Source organism: Camarhynchus parvulus, chromosome 14, assembly GCF_901933205.1.
Source record: "Camarhynchus parvulus chromosome 14, STF_HiC, whole genome shotgun sequence".
NCBI classification, from domain to species: domain Eukaryota; kingdom Metazoa; phylum Chordata; class Aves; order Passeriformes; family Thraupidae; genus Camarhynchus; species Camarhynchus parvulus.
In genome coordinates this window covers 4,564,203-4,585,170 of record NC_044584.1, presented here as the reverse complement: position 1 = coordinate 4,585,170, position 20,968 = coordinate 4,564,203, and the positions used below count along the sequence as shown (strand labels likewise).

General features: G+C 49.9%; 1 protein-coding gene across 4 annotated transcripts in view; it reads right to left on the bottom strand.

The window, feature by feature from the left end:
- Positions 1–20,754, bottom strand: part of ARHGAP17 (Rho GTPase activating protein 17) — a 41,890-nt gene extending 21,136 nt beyond the window's left edge. For all 4 annotated transcript variants that reach the window (XM_030958215.1, XM_030958212.1, XM_030958214.1 and 1 more), the window contains exons 1-2: positions 20,642–20,754; positions 3,245–3,284 (exon numbers count right to left, since the gene is read on the bottom strand). In XM_030958215.1, coding sequence (XP_030814075.1) covers positions 3,245–3,284; positions 20,642–20,694 — 93 coding nt within the window. In that variant the 5' untranslated portion in view covers positions 20,695–20,754. The remainder of the gene's footprint in view (positions 1–3,244; positions 3,285–20,641) is intronic.
- Between the last annotated feature and the right edge of the window lie 214 nt (positions 20,755–20,968).

Genomic DNA, 20,968 nt, shown 5'->3' with positions numbered 1-20,968 from the left:
GAGCTCATGGCACTGGAAAGTGGGAAAGGGAAAAAGCATTGCCCTGCTTGGCAAAAGGGAATCAGGGTGGCACTTGGCATCTGAGATGAATGGCACATGCAGGTACCTAAGACACTAATTTAGAGAGAAAACTCTGGGAAAACTCATCATTTTCACTGTGACCTTGTGAAGTAGGTGCTGAAGACACATCTGACAGCTCCTTCCCACTGTACAAACCTGGACTCCAAGCTGCTCCTGCATGTCCTTCCCTGGCTGCTAAACACAAGGACACAGCTCCCACATGCTGAGCAAAACAGAATCTCCAGGGAGAGACCACTGAGGTTCAAATGGGATATGGAATTAAAAAATAGGAGTCAAAGCCCAAACAAGAGTTCTGTTTATCTGCATCTAATTCAAACATGGCTTAATACACAGTCTGTGAATAGGACAAATATATACACAATAAACTGTTCTTTTAAGGGATTTTAAGGAAGGAATTTGGACTATTTTATTTCAAAGAACAAAAACAAACACAGAGATGAGCAGTGGGACAGAACTGCTCATGGCACAGAGCTCTCTGTGCACAGCACCCAAAGAATGCTGTTTATCTGCATTTTGATGACTCACCAAGAATAACAGGAGGCCCTTTGGAATGGGTTCTATTTAAAAAGCAAGGGAAAAAAAAAAGTAGATTTCATCTGTAGAAATAATCTGAACATATTCCAGTTTTTGACACAGCTCTAAAATCACTTTTATTATATTTTCAGGAGGACAAAATGAACCTAAGCTGAAGTGCTCAAAACTATCATTAAAAATCTATTGGGGTAGAAAAGCTGCAGAGAAACTGCCCAGAGATTGCTCTGAGGGCACAAGGCTCTGCCTTTTATCTACCGAGCACGGAGCAACAAATTCAAAATTAAATCCAGGTGGGAAAAGTCTATAAGGAGATCAATGAACAAGCAGGTATTGCTCTGCTCTATTGTTGCAGCTAAGATTATTCACTTCTCTTGTGTTATCTTCAAAATGAAATTCTGGAATGGTTTGGGGTGGAAGGGACTTTAAATCCCATCCAGGGCCTGGGACACCTCCCACTGTCCCAGGCTGCTCCCAGCCCTGCCCAGCCTGGCCTTGGGCACTGCCAGGGATGCAGGGGCAGCCCCAGCTGCTCTGGGCACCCTGTGCCACCTCCGTGGGAGCAAACACCACCACCACACTCTAAACCATCCTCTTGTTACAGAAGGATTCACTTCTGCAAGGCCAGGCAGTTCGAAGTTCTAACACTGAGCCCAGGGTGTCCCACACGTGGTGCAGGTGCCAGCCGGGGGCTGAGGCACCTCTGAGCCCCTGGCACAGCCTGGGCAGCCCTGCCTGGCGCTCCCTGGAAAGCTCTGCAGCTCACACATTGCCAAGGCTCTTTCCAGGCACCTGAGCTGCAGGGAGGGCAGATGACCGACAGCAGGAACATGACCCCACAACTTCAGTCCTACCCTCTCCTCTCTGATCTGCCCTCTAGGGCACAGAGGGCAAGAACACCACAAAGGACATTAATCTCCTTCAAGCCACCTCTGAAGTGACAGTGTGACCCAGGGGCCACGCTGTCTGTCCCCTCAGGCCATCCCCAGAGTACAGCACATCACACAATTGCTTTATTATCCGCCACAGGGCCGTGCCAGAAAGCAGGGCTATTGTAAAGGCCTTTTGAGCACTGAATTACAGCCCTTGTCTTCAGATGAAACACACTGAACAGACACTTGAAATGGAGCACAACCCTTCAGAAAACAGAACAAAAAAAAGCTGCAACAATCCTGTGGCAAAGCTTGGGCTAAATATAAAAAAGCCCAACTGTGAGCCATGTTTGTGAAGTGAGCAGCACCATGTTTCCAAACTCGTGGGTTAGATAAGAGCCTCCTGCCCCTGCTCAAGCCCCCAAGAGCAAACAAACAAGTGAGTAAATTCTTCCACTTGGGTGTAGCCAGGCTGCTCGGGGCCTGGGAAAGCCTTGCTTGCAAAATTTTTTTGGCAACGAGCAGCAGAGCTTTTGGCTTTCACTTCTTGTTACTATTCTGCAGCTAAGCAAGAAACCAGCTGGGCTCTCACAGGCTACCAAGGTGTTTAACATCCTTTGTGCCTCTGAGCTGCACACCTCCCCAGAAATTAAGAACAGAACTGTCAAGCTGGGAGGATTATTTTTAGTTTAAATAAATTAAGAAATGTTTGAGGTAATTACACTGGCACGGGTGGCTGCCTGGATCCTGTCCAGGTTGAACAGGGCTGGGAACACCTGGGACAGCAGGAGGTGTCCCTGCCATGGCAGGGGTGGCACTGGATGGGCTTTGAGGTCTCCTCCACCCCAAACCAGTCTGGGACTCTGTAATTCTGGGTATTTGTGCTGAACTCATGTCTGAAGGCTGGCACACTCCCTCAGCTGCCTCCTGGACCTGGAGAGCTCTGAAGCAGAGGCACCTCCATCACCTCCCTGCTCCACCTGCAGGCCCTGAGCTCAGGTGAGCTGCTCTGTGATGGACCAGAAATGAGCACCACACTCGAGTCCAGGAGCAGCCAGCCTGACTTCCCTCCCTGACTCGTGTTCCTTTCACAAACCCTTCGCAGAGAAACCAGGGGAAGACAGCTACGTGGGACAAGTCTGCAGGCAAATCTGCTCCATGGAATCAGTCACCCTTGCTAATGTGACAGTTGCAGCTTAAATTCCACCACGAAAGTCGTGTTTGATGAGATGATAAATCTGCACAGAGATGACAAGTCTGCAAACAAATCGATGTCAGCATGACAAATCTGAGAACAAGTATCACAGCTAAACAAGAAGCATTTGTACACTACTTCAAGCAGTAACAGACATTATTAGTGAGCAGTTAGGATGATTTTTGTGCCACTTCTCTTAAGGCCCAGTTGATGTGTCCAGGTGAAAGCAGCGAGGACAGAAATCAGCTGTGCCCAGCAGGGTTTCCTCATCCTCCCCAGCCAGACTGGCACAGCACCAATGGCTCCTGCTGAACAGCAGGCCTGTTCATCTCATTAAAAGCAGGAATGGTTCCTCCTCCATTCTACCAAGCCATGTGATTGCACTCAGAAACAGAAGTGACTGAGTTTTTCTACTCAAAATGTACCTGTTTTTTCAGGTGCCGAAAAATCCAGGGTTCCATCCCTGACGTGTACAGTGTTTCTCCCCACATCAGGTACCCCACAAACCTCAGAAAGCTCACACAGCACAACATTAAAAAAATACATATGAAGCATGTTACAATACCTGCAACAGGTCTTCACTGAGTACCTCTGTTCTCTCAGCCCTAAGGGAGGAAAAAAGACCATTGTCAGACAACTGGCATGTTCAGGGTCACAGATTGCCTCAGCAATTCCAACAAAACCTGCTCAGTTCCAAGTTATGATGCCATGATTGCAAACAGCACCATGTTCACCTGTCCCAGGGGGTTTGGGAAACCCTGACACCCCTGGAGTGCCCAGCCTGCAGCACAAATCCACTGCACCCAGCCCCAAATGGGGATTCCAACTGCACGTGGAATAACCCAAAGCAAACTGAGCCAGTGCATCTGAACCACTGCACCCAGCCCCAAATGGTGATTCCAACTGCACACAGAATAACCCAAACTGAACCAGTGCACCTGAACCACAGCACCCAGCCCCAAATGGTGTTCAAGCACACAGAATAACCAAACTGACGTGCACGAACCACTGCACCAAGCCCCAAATGGTAATTCCAACTGCACACAGAATAACCCAAACTGAACCAGTGCACCTGAACCACTGCACCCAGCCCCAAATGGTGATTCCAACTGCACGTGGAATAACCCAAAACAAATTGAACCAGTGCACCTGACTGTACAGGAATATAAAGCCATGAGAAGAGCAGGGGAGGCAGCATCCTCTCTCTGTGCTGGAGCACTAAAGCAGAGCTTTACCCCTCAGAAGCAGTGGGGATGGCAAACTGAAGCTCCCCACACGCACAGCCTCCACCAGAAATCCCCATCCCCTCATCCTGCTGAACTCCCAGCACTGAAGCAGAGGCTCTGGTACTTGACAAGCTCAGCAGAATTAATGGCATTCCCAGGAAAGGCTGCCTTCCACAGAAAAGCCCTGATGGCTTCCACACACTTCCAAAGGCTGCAGACACACTCCTGTCCCTGCACACACCTCCCACCCCTGCCAGCCCAGCTCACACAAACTTTAAATTGTTCAGTGTTGACACAGGTTTATTTGTTGTTGGCTCTGTGGCTCTAGCAGTGATCGAGTCTCCCTTTGGCAGGCCTACAAAATAAAGATAAATTCAATTTGCCCAATCTCTCCCTCTCTGTGCTCACCGTTACTACACATCTACACCAGGGAGCACTTGGAGGGACTCCAGCACACTCTCTTCCTGTTCTGAGAGTTTCCCCTGCTGCTGCCAGAGTCCCTCAGCTACTCCAGCCTTTATCAGCTCCTGCAATCTGTCAAATAACCCACTGCAAAGGCAGGCATGCACAGCAAGCTCGTGTTCCCGATCAGCCCTCCGCAGCTGAACGTGCCAAAAGCCTCCAAGGACAAGATTCCTTCAGGTTTGGGTTGGTGCTTTTAAAGCATTTATCTGAATTCAATTTTACAGCACATTATCTGCTTCAACTAGTTGTGAACCATAAGGTGTTTAATAATTAAATGCCAGAATAAAGCAAAAGCTCAAAGCCTCAGCCAGACTCAGGCAAAAGCAGCTGAAATACTCTGACAGCACTGCAATATTTATTTGTTGAGGAAAACACAGACAAGATTGATAAACTTTTCTCCCACCCAAACAGAAACATTTCGTCTGACGGAAATTACATCCTGTCAGAGAGCAATTATTTATACTTATTATTTATATATTTATATTGTATCGCTGCATAACGCACTCTGCTGTAACCACAACTTTAATTTAAACCCCCTCAAACATTAGAACAGAGCTTCCATACAACTTCAGAGTAACACACAGTTTGATCTCTCCTTCCCTTCCTTTTCCCTAGAATATTTGATCCACTGGAGCGAACAGAGGCTCAGTATTGTGCCAGCAGAAGTTTGCTCCCAGTTTAAATGCGCTTACCCACATATTGTGGATCATTTGTGAAGTGCAAAACAATTGTATTTATTTTTCTCAAACTGATGTGGTTTCTGCAGGACCCAAAGCCCCGTGGGACAATGCAGGTGTCCTCCCTGGGGATGCTGTCCCAGCCCTGGGTGGCAGCAGGAGCAGGGCCAGGCAGGGCAGAACAGCCCCTGCTGGTGATGTCAGGCTCGGAAGTGCAGCCAGGGAAAACCTCACCCTTCCTGCAGGCCCACATTCCACCTTTAATAAGGAAGCCAAGAAAGAGCCACTAAATAATGTTGTTTTTCAGTGATCACAACCATGAAAGAGAAAACTCAACCCTGTGATAGCAGCACAGCCCATCTCCTCTCGGCACAGGGGAAAGCAGCAAAACCATCAAAGGGACCTGGCTCCCTTGGCATTAACCTCTGTCTCCCTGGAATTAACCTCTGTCTCCCTGGAATTAACCTCTGTCTCCCTGGAATTACAGGTATGACCAGTTTGAAGTTTCCATCCAACTGCAGCTTCGAGGGATGCTAATTCCCTCTGCCAGCTAACCAGGGAAGCAGCAAACTTCTAAAAAAGAACAGATTTTCTTTTTCACTGCTAAACTTCTGTCCTCAGCCCTTGTTAAGGCTTATTTGCACCTTACCTAATTGAAGCAGTGAAGAAATCCTCCTGGAATCAAGAAGTGGAAGCCTGAGCTGCAGAGTGCTCCCAAGGGCTTCCCCAAGGAAGGCCACCAGCCTGGACACCCTGCACTGGAGCTTCCTTCCCCCTGGGCACCCTGAGGCTCTGGAAGCCAGGCTGCAGCAGCCAGGGCTGTCTGCACTCCCAGAGCTGAACCCCACTCAGCCCAAGCAGTGCAATCTGCCTTGCAAAGCCATTAGTGACAGGTGCCCTGCCCAGCCCCTCCATGGGACGGCCCTGCAGGAGCTGTCCCTGTGCCTTGGGGGACAGGATCCCCAGGGAAATGGGGACCTGCCTGTCCCAGAGCCTCCCCACCCCTCTGGTGACAGCAGTGACAATCCCAGAGGTGGTGCTGGCACAGGGACACAGCAGGGCACGGGCAGCACCCTGGGAATGCTGGATTGGGCACACAGGGCTGGCACCCCACCTGCAGCAACAGCACAGGCTTCAGCTGCCCAAACCCCAAATACCTGCTGTGCTCCACTGGAGCAGAATGGAGCTGCTCCCCTGGGAATGGAGCCCCTGAGAGCTGGAGCTGCTCTGCTGCACCACAGGAACCTGACATGAACCAGCTGGCACCGAGCTCTCAAGCCAGCAGTGCCTTTTAAAAGACTGATTGTAAAAAACACAAGGGAACAATCGTTTGTTATGGCTACAATAATCCTCTTAATGACAGAAGGGGATAAAACTACTGAACTCTCTGAAACCAGCACTTCAGGCTGGCAGCAGGGCAGGCTCTGAGCACAGCACAGCTGCCAGGCTCAGCCAAAACCCCGAGCAGAGCCAGCCGTGCCCTCCTTGGTGCCAGGACACTGAGAAACTCATTTCTAACAAAACTCTTGGTTCTTCAGGCAAATTTTCTTTTCAAGACACTAAATACAGTACTTAGCATGGAATAGGATATGGGACAGAAATGCTGGTGCCATTTCCTACTTGTGGGTGGCATGGTCTTAACTCAGTCCAAGCAAAAATCCAATTGGTTTTACAGGGAAAGACTGCACCTTTTTATTCTAGACATGTTAATCACAATACTTTGGCTGGCTGTGACATTTAAAAAATGCATTCCATGTGGCCCTAATTGAACTCCTGTCAGAGTGCTTTATGGTATAATTCCTTTTAATTCCCTTTACTTTTTCCCTTCTTTCTGACCTAGCCTGAAGCCCAGCCCAGCCACAGGGCTCTGCTGCAGCTCAAAGCCTGGCTTGGCACAGGCAGGGTGGGCACAACAGCTCCCAGCCCACAGGTTAAAAACTTAGTCATTTGTCCCCAAAATGACTTGGTCATTTTTGCAGCTCCTTCACACTTCCAGGCCAGAAGTCTTCTCTGCACATCTGGAAAGAGCAGATGGGAATTCCTGAGACAAAAGTGTTTATCTTCCACCAGGAAAGAATATACATTTCCATGTATAATGCTTCATCTAAAGAGTATCTGAGAGCCCCCTGGTCCTGCCCATCAATGGGGCATCAGTACTGAAGCAGGGCTGATCTCCAAGGCAGGTGAAAGCTACAGAACCACTGCAAGAGACTTTTTACAGGGCTGGGGGAATCCCTCTGTCAGATACAGGAAGGAATTCCTCCCTGGCAGGGTGGGCAGGGCCTGGCACAGGTGCCCAGAGCAGCTGGGGCTGCCCCTGGATCCCTGGCAGTGCCCCAGGCCAGGCTGGACAGGGCTTGGAGCACCTGGGACAGTGGAAGGTGTCCCTGCCACGGCAGAGGTGGCACTGGATGGGCTTTGAGGTCCCTTCCAACCCAAACCATTCCAGGATTCTGTGAAATCCACACTCCTGAAAGGCTGACCAGGAAGGAAGGAGAGCTAACCTGCCACATGAGCCATGAAACCCTGGCCAGGGGCAGCAGCAGCAGTGACTCAGTTGAAATGTCACCGTGGAGACAAAGCCTGACTCACCCAGCAGCTGGGCAGGGCGGGGGCCTGGCAGAGGCGATGCCATGGCAGGGCAGGGACAACTCCTCAACCCTGGAAGGCTTTCAGTGGGAGCAAGGAGACATCCAGCCCAAGCTGGAGACAGAATTACAGCCAGCCTTCCCTGCTGGGTGGTTTTTCCTCAAACAAAGCTGTGTTTGTTACCAGGAGGAACCAGCCCAGCCTCTGGTGAGGTAACACCGAGCACCTTGGCGGGCTGGCAGCACATCCTGCCTGCTTTCCACATACAATAGGCAGCACTTGCTGCCAGGAAAAATGAAAGAATCAGCAGCTCTGCTCCAAAACAAGGAATCCAGAATTAGATGACAATTTCCCTTCAAAAAGGTTTGCTTTTCTAACACTCACCAAGACAAACTCCACAGAAAATACAACTCCAAGGTGTTTCAGGACCAAGTCACTCCTGCCTGTTTGATCTTAGGCTAATTTTTGAATGGAAACCAGCATGACCCAAGGTAAACATCAATACTCTGAAGTGGGTTTCAAATGTTCACAAATAACTCAGAGAACACTGTCAGGTGCTAGTCACCACTCACTTTCAGTATTAGTATTCAGGGAACACCACAACCAGCCAGCAGCAGGACTTTTAGCTTGCCTCCTATTCTCATTTTTCACCCAAATTAGAAATGTAAGCTTCTGTGCATGTATTAAAATTGATTTAACTGTAAATCTGATGACCACGGATGTTTCAGTGATGCAGAAGTCCCACCAAAGGCTGCTGTTCTGCAGCTCACCCACCAGCTGCAGCTCCTGTGCTTCCAGTCCTTTAAAAATGGTGTGTCACCTCCAAATCATTTCAGTGACCCAAACACCTCAGAGCTGCACAACTACAGCTCAGGCCGTGGGTAAAGAAAGATTTCTGCTCTTTGCCTTCCTTCTTTATGGTCTGTACTGAGCTCCCCCATCAGACTGTGCTGGTCACCCACTGTGCAAGCTCAGCTGTGACCTCTCCCAGCTGAGGCCTGGAGTGGGAGCTGTGTGCTCTGCTGAGAGGCAGAGCAGGCTGCAGGGAGATAATCATCTTGGCAGGAGAGCAGAGAGCTCCTGGGCAGGGCAGGGAAACCCAGGACAGGCCCTGCACAGGAGGGGATTGGAATTCCTGCCTGGTGAAATGGATCCAAGGCCGGGCTCCGGAGCCAGGCAGTAAATTTAGCCCCGGAGAACAAGCACAGCTCAAGCCAAATCCTATTTTCAGGCCACTCTGGGAGGGACAGGCACTGCAGCAAGGCCCTGCACAGCTCCTCCCTCAGTGGTTTTAACATCACACCTTGAGAGCTCCACCAGACACGGCGCAGTTCACCAAAAGCACTGGTGGCTTCAGTCCAGCAAAGCTGGCTGATCACCTCGAGCCACAGCACTGCAAACCTGAGATGAATTTGAGCTGAACTTTCTACAGGCAAAAATACAACTGTGGTCTGAAAGCAGAAGCCGGTTTACAGCAGTTTTGTTAGAGGGAAGGAAGCCATGTTTCAGTGAGCAGCCTGATGAGTCCAACAACTTGTAAACCTCTGGGTACAAATACAGATTTACAATTCAGTAAATGGTAAATCCAATTGCTTCCAATCACCTGCTATCCCAGCAAACTAAACACTGACTGCTGACCTCCTATTCCGTACCTGGGACAAAGTCACAGCTATTAAAGCTCTCCCCCATATTCTTTTTGACTTTGAAAAACACCAGACCTCTGTCAGGCAAATAACAATGTGACTTCTTTTAAAAAGTGCATTTGACTGGTGAAACTTACTCATAGCTTCTGAAGGAAAGGTGAAGTGTGCTGCAGGGGATTAACATTCTAACTGCTAAAACCCAGCAGTGGTCTCAAGGTTTGTTCCCCAAAAAAAAAAGTCCTATGACAAGCTGTCATAAATTAGTGACCAAAAACCCCAAAGAACCTGAGACAAACTTTTTAAAGTTTCTGGTGTAGCTTATCAAATGATGATGTATTTCCTATGCTTTGCTTTTCCCCCCTTAAATACTAAAATCTACATTTCTTATGCTATACTCTACTACAGAACTTGAGCTTTCCAAACATGTCAGTTTATTAACATAATTTATTTTTAAAAAAGGTACACAAACACACTCCACACCACGTCTTGGCAACTGCTTTTAATATTTAACTGCCAGGTATTTATTTACATTTAAAAGTTTATCCTCACACAAGGTCTCTCCCAAGCAAGCAACAACCTCTCACTTATGCAGAATCATTCATGTAAAATTAGCTGGGTACAGTTCTGCTAGAAGACACAGTCCAGAAAGCAATCTAAGTAATTCCTGAATTGTTATTCCTGAATGTCAGGTGTAATTTTACAACCCCTGCGTGCCAACAAAGCAGCAGGTGCTGCCAGAACAGGGATTCCTGTGCTTTGGGCCACAGCAGCAGCTCCAGGTGAAATGTAACCTGGGCACCAGGAGCAAGAAACGATCCTGCAGCACCTGGGGGCCAGCACCTGGCCAGGGCTGCTCACCTGGGCCCTGCAGGCACCCAGGTGTGTGCTAGGGCACAGCCAGGGCACGGAGCAGGGCTCCCCACAGCCTCTGTCCTGCAGGGGCCCTGCCTGGAGCTCTGTCCTTCCCAATGTGAGCTGTGGCTCCTTCCAGCCCTCCAGGGGCCCTGCCTGGAGCTCTCCCCTTCCCAATGTGAGCTGTGGCTCCTTCCAGCCCTCCAGGGGCCCTGCCTGGAGCTCTGTCCTTCCCAATGTGAGCTGTGGCTCCTTCCACCCCTCCCTGCCCCACGGCAGCTCGGGCTGCAGCCACATCCAGCGCCCCAAACTGCTCCCAGCTGCCAGGGCCTCTGCTTGGCATGGGCTGGGCAGCAGCACCACGACAGGCTGGATAGGGACAGGGAAATCTGTCCCTTTCAGCAACAGCAGCCACTTAAGATCAGCTTAAACTGATAATGGAACTGCACCCTGGGGCTGACATTTCATTTCCAGGAGGTGACATCAGCTGGCAGGGCTGCTGCCACAAGGGGCTGTGTCCTTCTGCTCCTGTCCCTGCCCCGGCAGGAGCATCCCCACTGCCAGCTGCTCCAGGACTGGCCTGGCTGCCAGAAAAGGCATTTCCCACCCTGAGTGGCCAGAGGGGCAAGCTCCAGGACTGACCTGGCTGCCAGAAAAGGGATTTCCCACCCAGAGTGGCCAGAGGGGCAAGCTCCAGGGACTGGGACAAAGGGAAGGGCAGCTGGAATCAGGCTGGCAGGACTCTGGGCACCGAGGCAGCCACAGGTGCGAGCAGAGCCCAGGGCTGGGGATGGCAGGAGGGCTCAGAGATTCCCCCTGTGACTTTGGGAGCTTGTAGGTTTAAGGGATGCAGTCCCCTTGCCAAACCACCTGCTGACACGAGAACTCCTCCACATGTGAAAAGGGAATTTTAAAAACTACCAAAACACCCTCCAACATCTCCTGAACTTCCAAGCAGATCCTGATTTCCACTCCAGCCATAAAACAGGTGGATTAGCACAGACTGAAGACATTTTTGAGCTTTGTGATTTCTTTTCCCAGAAGTCTTGCATTGTCAATTGCTGGAAAGGGCTCCAAGAAGCAGCTCTGCCTTTTCCACAGACAAGCTTTCTACAGGACAGACATGTCTGAATAGGAAAAATATGCACTACAGGAATGAACAAAATTCACTGAACTGCTGAAAAAACCCTGGGCGTTTTTTGTGTATTTTGTTTCTTTTTTTTTTAAACTTTGACAAGGGGGAATGGCTTCACGCTGACAGCAAGTAGGTTTAGATTCGATATTAAAAAGTAAGTTCTTCCCTGGGAAGGGGGTGAGGCCCCAGCTCAGGGCACCCAGGCATTCAATGGCTTCAGTCTTGCATAAGTATCAAAAAGCTCCAGTCCAGAAATTATTATTTCACCAAAGGTAACACTGCTCTTTTTTAATGTATTGCCCAGCCTGATCTATTTTAAGTCTGGGGATTCACAAAACTGGCAAGAGAAAGCCTTGGAGAAGGAACCAAACTGAATCAACACAAGAAGCAAAACAAGGAAATGCAGAAAAGGCAGAACAATGAAGCAGGAATAGAAAGTCAGGCTGCAAAAAGGAGCTGGAAGCATTGAAATAACAGCCAAAAGGCTGCAAGGGAATCCGGGATCTGAAGTTATGTAAAGTCAGCTGGGGACAAACCAGGCACTATTCCCTATGCCCACGGTTTCACAACGGAGCCTTTGCGCTGATTTCCTGATTAACAATTAATGGCTGAGCCCTTGATTGTGTTTCTGCAGGAGGAGGAGGAGGTGAGGCATCCCCGGGATCCCACAGGGCTCCCGCGCTCCCGTTGCCTGGACACAGCACACACAGAGCCAGGAGCGCCCCGCACCAGGGCTCCCATTGCCACCCTGCCCCTGAAACCCAAGCCCTGCCTGTCTGAGGAAAGCAGGAGCCTCACACTAACCAAAGTTTATGATCCTGCACTCGCACACACGCCTGGACCTGCTGTTACAAAAGCAGGATTACTCTGCTGTCCCACAAAGCCCAGCAGCTCAGAACACTTAATCTGCCTGTGAAACCACTCTGCAGCAGGGCACAGCAGCTCCACGCTTGACCCAAAGAGAAGCTGCAAGCTCAGCTCACACACTGATTTCTCTGTGTGAGAATATCAGGTTTTTATCAGCTTCATTTCCTACAGAAAATGGAATTTTTAATCTGGGGATTGATGTTTCCTAACAATTGCTTGATATTTATATGTGAAGAGTCTGCATTTGAATAACTGCTGTATTTCCCACAGCCATATCTCAGCTGTGACTTTTCAAACTGCCTGCAGGACAATTTCTCTCCTAAAAACCAGCCCGCCTTTGAAATTAACTCTCCTATCACTGGCTAAAGTAGCTTTCTTAGCTTTAAACACGGAGGATGTGTTACCTGTGTGTACAACAGCATTTTCAGCTCTCACCAGTGACCTACCTTGTCTGTGCAATATCCAGCTGTACAAGCTACCACTTATCAAAAAATTAATTTTAAATTTCACTCTGGAAGCATCACTGGGGTCCTGAGAAACCAGCGAGGTTATGTATACAAAAATCCACTGCAGCAATGTGGAGCACGGGACAATTTGCAAGACAGAAGGAAAAACTCCTCCTCTATTGAGCCCCAAATGCCATGTGGCCATTCTGCACGCCCTGGATTCACCGCCCTGCAGTCACTGCAGGATGTCCCTGGCACTGTGCAGTGCAATAACTCCGGCAGACAACAATCCCTGTCCAGGAAAGAGGCTCCACCTCAGGCAGAGGAGCTGTGCTGACCTCACCCAGCTGGCCCGGGCTCGAGGAGCTGTTTCCTGGTGAGAAGTTGCACAAGGATCCCGACTGTCCTGTGCATCAGCCATGGAATAGCAGCTTCCAGCTCCAAGGTTCTACGGCTACTTGCTTCCTAAGGAATAAATTTTAATCAAAACCACAGAATCCTGGAAGGGTTTGGGTTGGAAGAGACTGAGGATTGAGTTTAGCCTTCCCAACTGGTACCTACAACAGTCAAACAGCCTGAAAAATGAGGAATCTAGTACAGTAATCCATCCAAATCGCTTGGTATGTCACCACCAGTGCTGTGAAGGCACTTGGCTCTGAATTACTGAAATCAGACTTCCTTACCGAGTTGAGCTGGTGGTTAATCAAACTGCCCTGGTTTCAGATCAGAGCTGTGCCACAGCCAGCTGCTGCCTCAGACAGGGCCCAGTACTGCGGGCTGGAAGCTCTCCTAAATGCTGAAAATCAGAGCTACCTCACTTCAGTTACAATTCCTTTCTTTCTAGAAACTGTGCAGAGTATTAGAAAACATTTCTAACACACAAAGACACTTTTCATTTAACCCCTTCCTAGGAAGATCCTGTTGTTTGGCATTTTGTCATTGCTAATACAATGACCTCTAACAAGCAGCTCTGGCCACAGATCTATGATCATAACCTTAAAATAACATTCAAGCATCTAAGAAATACATTTGCCTTCATCAATTCCAAGTGTGTCCCATTACAGCATCAGGCTGGAACAGACTCTTACATCACTTCTGGCTATTTCAGCAGATCAAATCATGACTATTTCAAGATTTTGACTCTGGGCATAACCTGATACTAAAATTATTCACTCTCAAGAGCCCCCATCAGATCAAGTGAGAATCAAGGAATCATCCATGGTGTGGATTACATTGTTTATATGAATAAACATCAGGAGGAAAAGAGGCCCCTCCTGTGCCTTCAGCCAAGCCACTGCCACAAAAGCAGATCCAGGGGTACTTTTCCTTCCCTATGCTGATGTTATGTCAGATACCAAACCCTGCAGCCTGGATGCACCTAAACCCCTTGGACAACATCCCTTCCCACTCCCCCAGCAGCTCCAGCCAGGAATGGTGACTCAGGCTCTGGTTTCGTGCTGTGGCAGAGCACGGCGTGCCAGCTTTGGCACTGCCCTTCCTGCTGCCCTGCACCTCAAACCCTCCTGGAGCCACCTGGCAGGCACCTGCACAGAAAGAGAACCCTTTATTCTTCATTTTAAGGCACTGTGAGCCAGGCTGTCTCGCGACAGAGGCTGCCTTTATCCTCACATTGTCCTGACCCTGGCAGAACAGGGAGCTGCTGCAGCAGAGCAGATCCCAGGGTGTCTGTCTGGATTGTGAATATTTTATCAGCCCTCTCATCTGCTTCATCAAGCAGCAGCTCAAACACAGCCAAAGGAGAAGAGGACACGCATGCAAGAAGGCAACTAATATTACCCAAATCCCCCAGCTTGGAATCTTTTAATTTCTTTTTCTGCAACAAAAATCTCAAGTATTTTACCCACTGCCCACTCAGCACCTGACATACAAAGTTATATAGTTACTTTTTTCTTTTCACCAGCAGGCTTCAGCTGGTTCCTACTGGAATTCACAACAATTTACTATTCAAGTAAACAAAATTTAATTTGTTGTTTAGTTTAGTTCTCTCTGGGAAAGAGAAGCTTTGGAGTGACCTAATTGTGGCCTTCCAGCACCTGAAAGAGCTGATGAGAAAGATGGGGACAGACTGTTCACAGGGCCTGGAGTGACAGGCCAGGGGGAATGGCTTCCCCAGGTTAGGTGGGACACTGCAGACATGGGGCTGCCAGATGCCACCCCTGGCTCAGAGCTGGGAGCACTCGGGTGGGAAATGCCACCCATGGGATCCCTGGGCATCACACCCTGCCCTGGCAGCGCCTCTGGAGCTGGGCAAGGCATTCCCAGGTTTCATGTGGTCTGGAAGCACATCACAAGCCGTGAGCCTTTCACACTGAGGGCTGAGCAACCACTTACTCATTGATTTAAAACCTGCTGCTGCCCTTGTAAGGACATGACAGAGAAGTTTCTTAAAAACACAACGTAATTTCTGAAGTGTCTAATCTTCAGGACTCTTCGTGACCTGGACTTTAAACATGAGATCATCTTGGCCCATGAGGAATTACAAGATCCTGATAAACTCATTGCCTTTACAAAACCTAAAGGAAACACCAGAACCAGGCCAGAACACATTGTTTTCTTCCCCATTTACAGATGGAACCTCAGGTCCTACCAGGGTTCCAGCACAGCAACCCAGCAGCTCAGCCTCACAGGCCTCCCCACGCTCTCCACCAAACAGAACACTGGAACAAACTCACTACAAAGTCCTCACCTTCAGTGCATTCAGGTGATTTTTCCTTTGCCTTCAGCAATCTGCTTTGAAGGGGACATGAATCAATGGGATTAACAGACATGCTCACAAAATTCAACCTAGACACAGCTTGGATCCAACTTCCAACATCCATTTCTGGAATTATTCCTATAACCTGTGGTTTGTGACTGAGATAACACAGTCCCAAACCCCCACGGGTGCCAAGTCTCACCACAAGCAGCAGCCCCAAACTGAACACAGAAGAGCTGCTTTTCTATAACTGGAACTTCGTCCCGCTAGAAAAATCCAACTCCCAAGCTGCACAAGCCATTCCATTGTGTCCCAGGTCCCCAAAGGGTGCAGGAAACAGATAAATGCAGCGATATGGAGACTTTGTTGAGCCTGCTGGGGTAACTGAGCTCTTTCCCTACTCCCACCCCGCATGGAAACTCCACCTGGCCGAGTTTTGTGCCTGTGCAGAGCCCCCAGTGCCGCTCCTGTCCCACAGCCCCTCCCCAGATGTTTATTCCAGCAGTGACCCCTGGGCTGTCATTGCCCACACTCTGCTCCCACCAGGGCCTGACCTGCAGCCCCAAACCCTGCTCAGGAACAGCATCCCCCTAATTAAATCCACTCCGACTCCTTTGAACCCATCATTGCATTCAGCTGCCATCCAGAAAGAGCTAATGCAATTTCCTAATTAGAGACCTGGAACTTCATTTGGAGATAAACAGGAAATGCTTAAGATAACAATTATAAACACTGAAATGAGATTTTTCTTCTCATGAGCAGTCCGATGGAGACAAATACCAACCTGCAAACGCCCTGTAAATATGAAATATTTCAACCCTGTTTACCACTTCTTCACATACTTCTGCCAAACACAATGAGCAGTGCAAGTAAATAACACTCAGCAGATTTAAATTCTATTAAAGGATGTTTGGGTGAGCCAGAAATTTTCAAATATCCAATTGAAATCATATTCAATTTCCCTACCCCACAAAAACCAGAAAAACATTAAAGAAGAAATTCTTTGTTATTAAATGGCACTGTAAGGTTAATGTTATATTAATGGAATGTTGAGAGAGATGGATGCACTCTTGTTTTATCACCCAGGACACATGAAAAAGCGAGTTTCAAAGTATTATCAACACAACATGACGAAGCAGAAAAACCTTCCTTAAGTAATAATAGGCAGAGCAATTCTGGGAAAGACAAGAATCAATGGATAATGCTTTAGCAGGAAAAAAAAAGGAATAATTTGGATCATCCACATTTTCCATGAAGTACTACTAGAAATTATTGCTTTCCAGCAGGTTTTCCATGTACAGATAAATGTAGACAGCTCCTCCTTGTACAATATTTCAGTATCAGGCACTTTAACATAACTTGCTTTAATGTAATAATTATGTTACAACTCCAGTTCCAACTCAAGACTCGGACATTGCCAAGTGGCTTGAAGAAACACTAAATATAGTTCAGCACAGTAACTTTTATGCAGGACACGAGCTATTAAAAGCCATGTTCCAAATCTCCTGGTGAGTCACAGCAATGCCATGAGTGCAGGGCCTGGAAAAACCTATTTGTACACAAGGAGTTGTATTTGAGCAGTGGGAAAGGAGCACAGAAGCTACAGTAAGTCAGCCTCTTGCATAAAACCAGAGCCTTCTGAGGCACTCTCTGGGCTCTTCCAGATTTCTAATTAGTCAGAGCTGCCTGTCTCTGGTTTAAATTACTGCAAGAGCCTCAGGGCAGATCGAGTATCTCTCCCAGCAAAGGCAGTAAGAAAATCCACCTGTCTGATCTTGGGTGACTTCACCGGAGCCAAACCTCCCCAGCAGTTGTCTGGAATCATTTTTAATCAGAATGGTACTGAGGGATTGCACCTGAAGGATGAAGAAAGAACCTGATGGCAACAACAGCAGCAGCAGTTGGTCCCCTGTGGCCGGAAGCCCAACTCTGGAGATTGTCACAGCCTGAAATGCCATTCATTACCAACCTGAGCTCTGTGAGCAAACAGCACCATGCAGACCTCTCCATGGGCTCATTCCTCATGGAAATTACTCAGCTATGTAGTTCAAATGCTTATTAGTGTATCAGTGCAAAGCTTTGATGACAATAGCTCTGTACATTTATTTTCATTAGGGATGACTGCAGCTATAAAGGAGAATATTCCCAAGCTTCCAATCAAATCTGTCTCCTTTGTAATTTACAAAAGGGTAAAAGGAAACCAAGACAAGCCCTTGTACACAGGTGAAGAATTACTTTGCTGACATCAAGCACAATGCCATTTAAATTCCTGAGCCCAACACTCAGGTGCTCTGCTGGAGTGAGGATCTGCTCAGGGAGCATCCCAAGGGAAGGAACAACCTCACCTCCTCAAACCTGTGAGACAGCAGGTCCCAAACCAGCCCTCAACTGCTCTGTGCCCGGGCCAAGCACACACAGCTGCTCCCAGGGCATACAAGCCCTGGGCCTCCACAGAGATGAAGGTTTAGAGGAATTAGGACAGAAATCCCATCAAAAGCAATCCCAGCACGTGGCCTCGAAGGAATCACAGGCCACCTGAAATTCATGAAGCTCAGAAGTTACTCCTTTCTTCTCCACTCCCTCCCCAGCTAATTTTTTCAGCCTAAGTGAAACTTCCCAGCTGTTTGCAGCTGGATTCAGGATGTAGCTCAAGGTAAAGTCAGCTCTGAGCTGGTTCCTCTGGGTGACCAGCCCTGTGCCCATTGTGGGCAAGATGCCACTTTATGGCAATGCACTACTCCAGCTGATGTGGAACTGATGATTTCCTGGCCAGCCCTGCCTCTGCCCTGCTTTTTGGGAATTATCCTGACTAGGTGTGAGAGCCTTTAGGATGCCATGAGCACCTACACACACCAGGACTCCCAGTCCACTCCTCCAGCTAAGCCTGCCCTGAGATCACCTTGTGGTGCCACCTCCAGTGCCAGGCTGTGTGTCAGTCATCCTGCCCAAGCCTGATATTTCACTTCTTAGATTTCCCAGAGCTTGTGCTGCTCCCCTCAGCAGCACTGACAACAAATCTGTCCAATATATGAAATATAAAGTCCTCAGCAGCAGATTGAACACTTAAGGCAGCCAAGAACATCCATGAGATAATTGCTGCAAAATATTTAACACATCTATTAATTATTGTGGAATCCTGTTCCACTGAGCTAATCCCCTCTTTAATTAGTTTCCTACATGTATTTCATAACTCCATATAATTCCATCTGTGGACTCACAGCCTTCTCATAAATGCCATTCCTCAGCTTTGATGGAGCTCTTGCCCATCCATTCTTATTTCCCATATTGAGGTGCTACTTCCCTGATGCCAGGTGTGATATTTGGGGTCCAAGGCCCAGGATGGCAGCCCTGGAAGCTGGCTGGAAGAAGGGCAGTGGCATTCCTCCCTGCACTCCCACAGCCCCTCATTGAGGCATCACCCCCAGGGCGCCCAGCCCTGCTGAGCCCAGGGGAACTGGCTGCCCTCCCACAGCCCGGGAACCTCAGAGGGACAGAAAGGCAGGGCAGGAGGGGACAGCCCTTCCACAGACTGCACCAGGAGTGGCAGCAGCCAGGCAGGGATCAGCCCCAGGGGATGGACCCCTGCACACATCCCAAATTCCTCCCAGCAGCAGCTCCTTCCCTGCAGGGTCCCCACGGCGCCGGGCCCTGGAACACTGAGCCACCACCCCTGCAGGCATTCACACACCCACAGGGATCCTCCTGACCCCCTCACTCCATCCCAGGGTAAAAAACCAACAAACGGGTTCACCAACTCAACAGAACAAAATACAACTCAACAGAACATAATACAACTCAACAGAACATATCCTACAGCCTGCAGGATCCTGCTGGATGTCTGTCACGTCTTCATGAGCCCTGCACTGCTTCTCAAACCAAATCTGAAAGCCTCAGCCCTGATACCTGGAAGTGAACCCTGTTAAAAGCCCTCCCCGCTATGGGATTTTACTCTGGGAAACAAAATAAGGTCCTGGTGACTACAGGAATGCTTGAGCAGCACATGAAACATGAGCAGCAGGTGAGCAATATGAAACAGTCACCATGAACGAATACCAAACGTGTAAAACCAAACGACTCGGTGTAATTTCTGTAGCTTTTAATGAAAACCAACGACAGCAGTGTAATTTTTAACGAAAACCAACGAGAGCAGTGTCAGCACTTGAGTGAAACCAGCCTGCCCCAGCCCTGCGTGCCCAGGGCACCCAGAGTCCATGGCACAGGTGTGGGGCAGGAACCTGCCCAGACACCACACCCAGCACCCGGGCAAAGGTCAGTGCCAGCCCCCCGGCTGGCTCCACGCTGCCCTGCATTCCTCTGCAGCTGGCCCCGGGGCACAAAGCACCCCGAGCTGCTGATCCTGCCCGGTACAGCCCGGATTGCTCCACATTCCACCCGGGATTTGGAGCTGTGGGGCTGACACATGCAAACAGGGAATGCCAGTAATCCCCCAACAACATCACAAATCCATTGATTCTCGTGAAATGGGAACGAGAGGACGAGGTTGGTTAGGAAGTTGTCCCTTCTTTAATAGCAAAACAAACCTATTAAAAATCTCCTCCTTGGGTTTATTAGCTGGCACACCTGCCCTGGGCTGCGTGGGCTCCAAGGAAAACAAACACCCCGTGGAGGGAGTTCTTGGAAAGGAGGCCACCAAGACATAAACTCAGATAATAACTTTATACTATCAGTACCAGTACACTTTCAATATATACTCTCAACATAAGAACTGATTTTCAAATTAAATCTTTGCTAAAAGCAGGAGGAAGTTTCTGCATTGATTTCTGCCAGAGAAGCAGCGCGGTGACATTTGCATGCTGCGCTCGGGGACAGCCGCGGCTGCGGGGCACTTCCCTGTCTGGGCACAGATTTGTTACTGCCCAGCCGAGTTAAAAACCTTCCGAGTCAGACTCGGACAGCTGGAAACTGGTGGCAATCGTACCCACAGGGCTCCTGGTGGTTTTGTTAAAATCAAGTCCTGGGGAGGCGAGTGAACTCCTGGGGAGGCACTCTCGGAGTGTTCTCAGACGGGAGAGAAAGCAGAAATGGGGCAAACACCTCGGCAGAAAGGAAGCGAAAGGAAACGAAAGCCGCCAGGGCGCAGACAGGCAGCGCCCGATGCAAATGGCCCCGCGGGGCCCGGGAGGGGCTCGGGACCCCCGAGAGTCCCCGGGATCCCGGCGTGGCTGCGACCCCGGGCGGGCGAGGCAGAGCCCGGCACGGCAATGACCGAGCCTTCCCCCCATGGCCCGCCGCTCCCCGTGCTCCCCCCGAGCTTCGCCCCCGAACGGCCCCGCGGCTGCGGAGCGCAGCCCCCGCGCCCGGCCCGGCCCCGGCGCCGCCGCCCACCTGCCCACGGTCTGGTTGGCCAGCTGCTTCATGCGGTTGAACTGCTTCTTCATGGCGGCGGCCGCTGCCCCGGGCTGCCGGGCCCCGCCGCTTCGCGCCGGCCGCCCCCGGCCCCGCCGCCGCCCCAGCACCGCCCGCCCGGCCCGGCCCGGCCCGGCCCCCGCCGCTTCCGGCCCTGCCCTCCGCCTGCACCGCGCGTGATCGGCGCCCCCGGCCCGGATGTCCCGCCCGCAGCCCGGATGGCGCTGCTGCTCAGCGCCGCGGCTCGTCCTGCGCCGCTCGCCCGCTGGCGCCGGGCGCTGCTGCTTTACGAGGGGCAGTCGGACC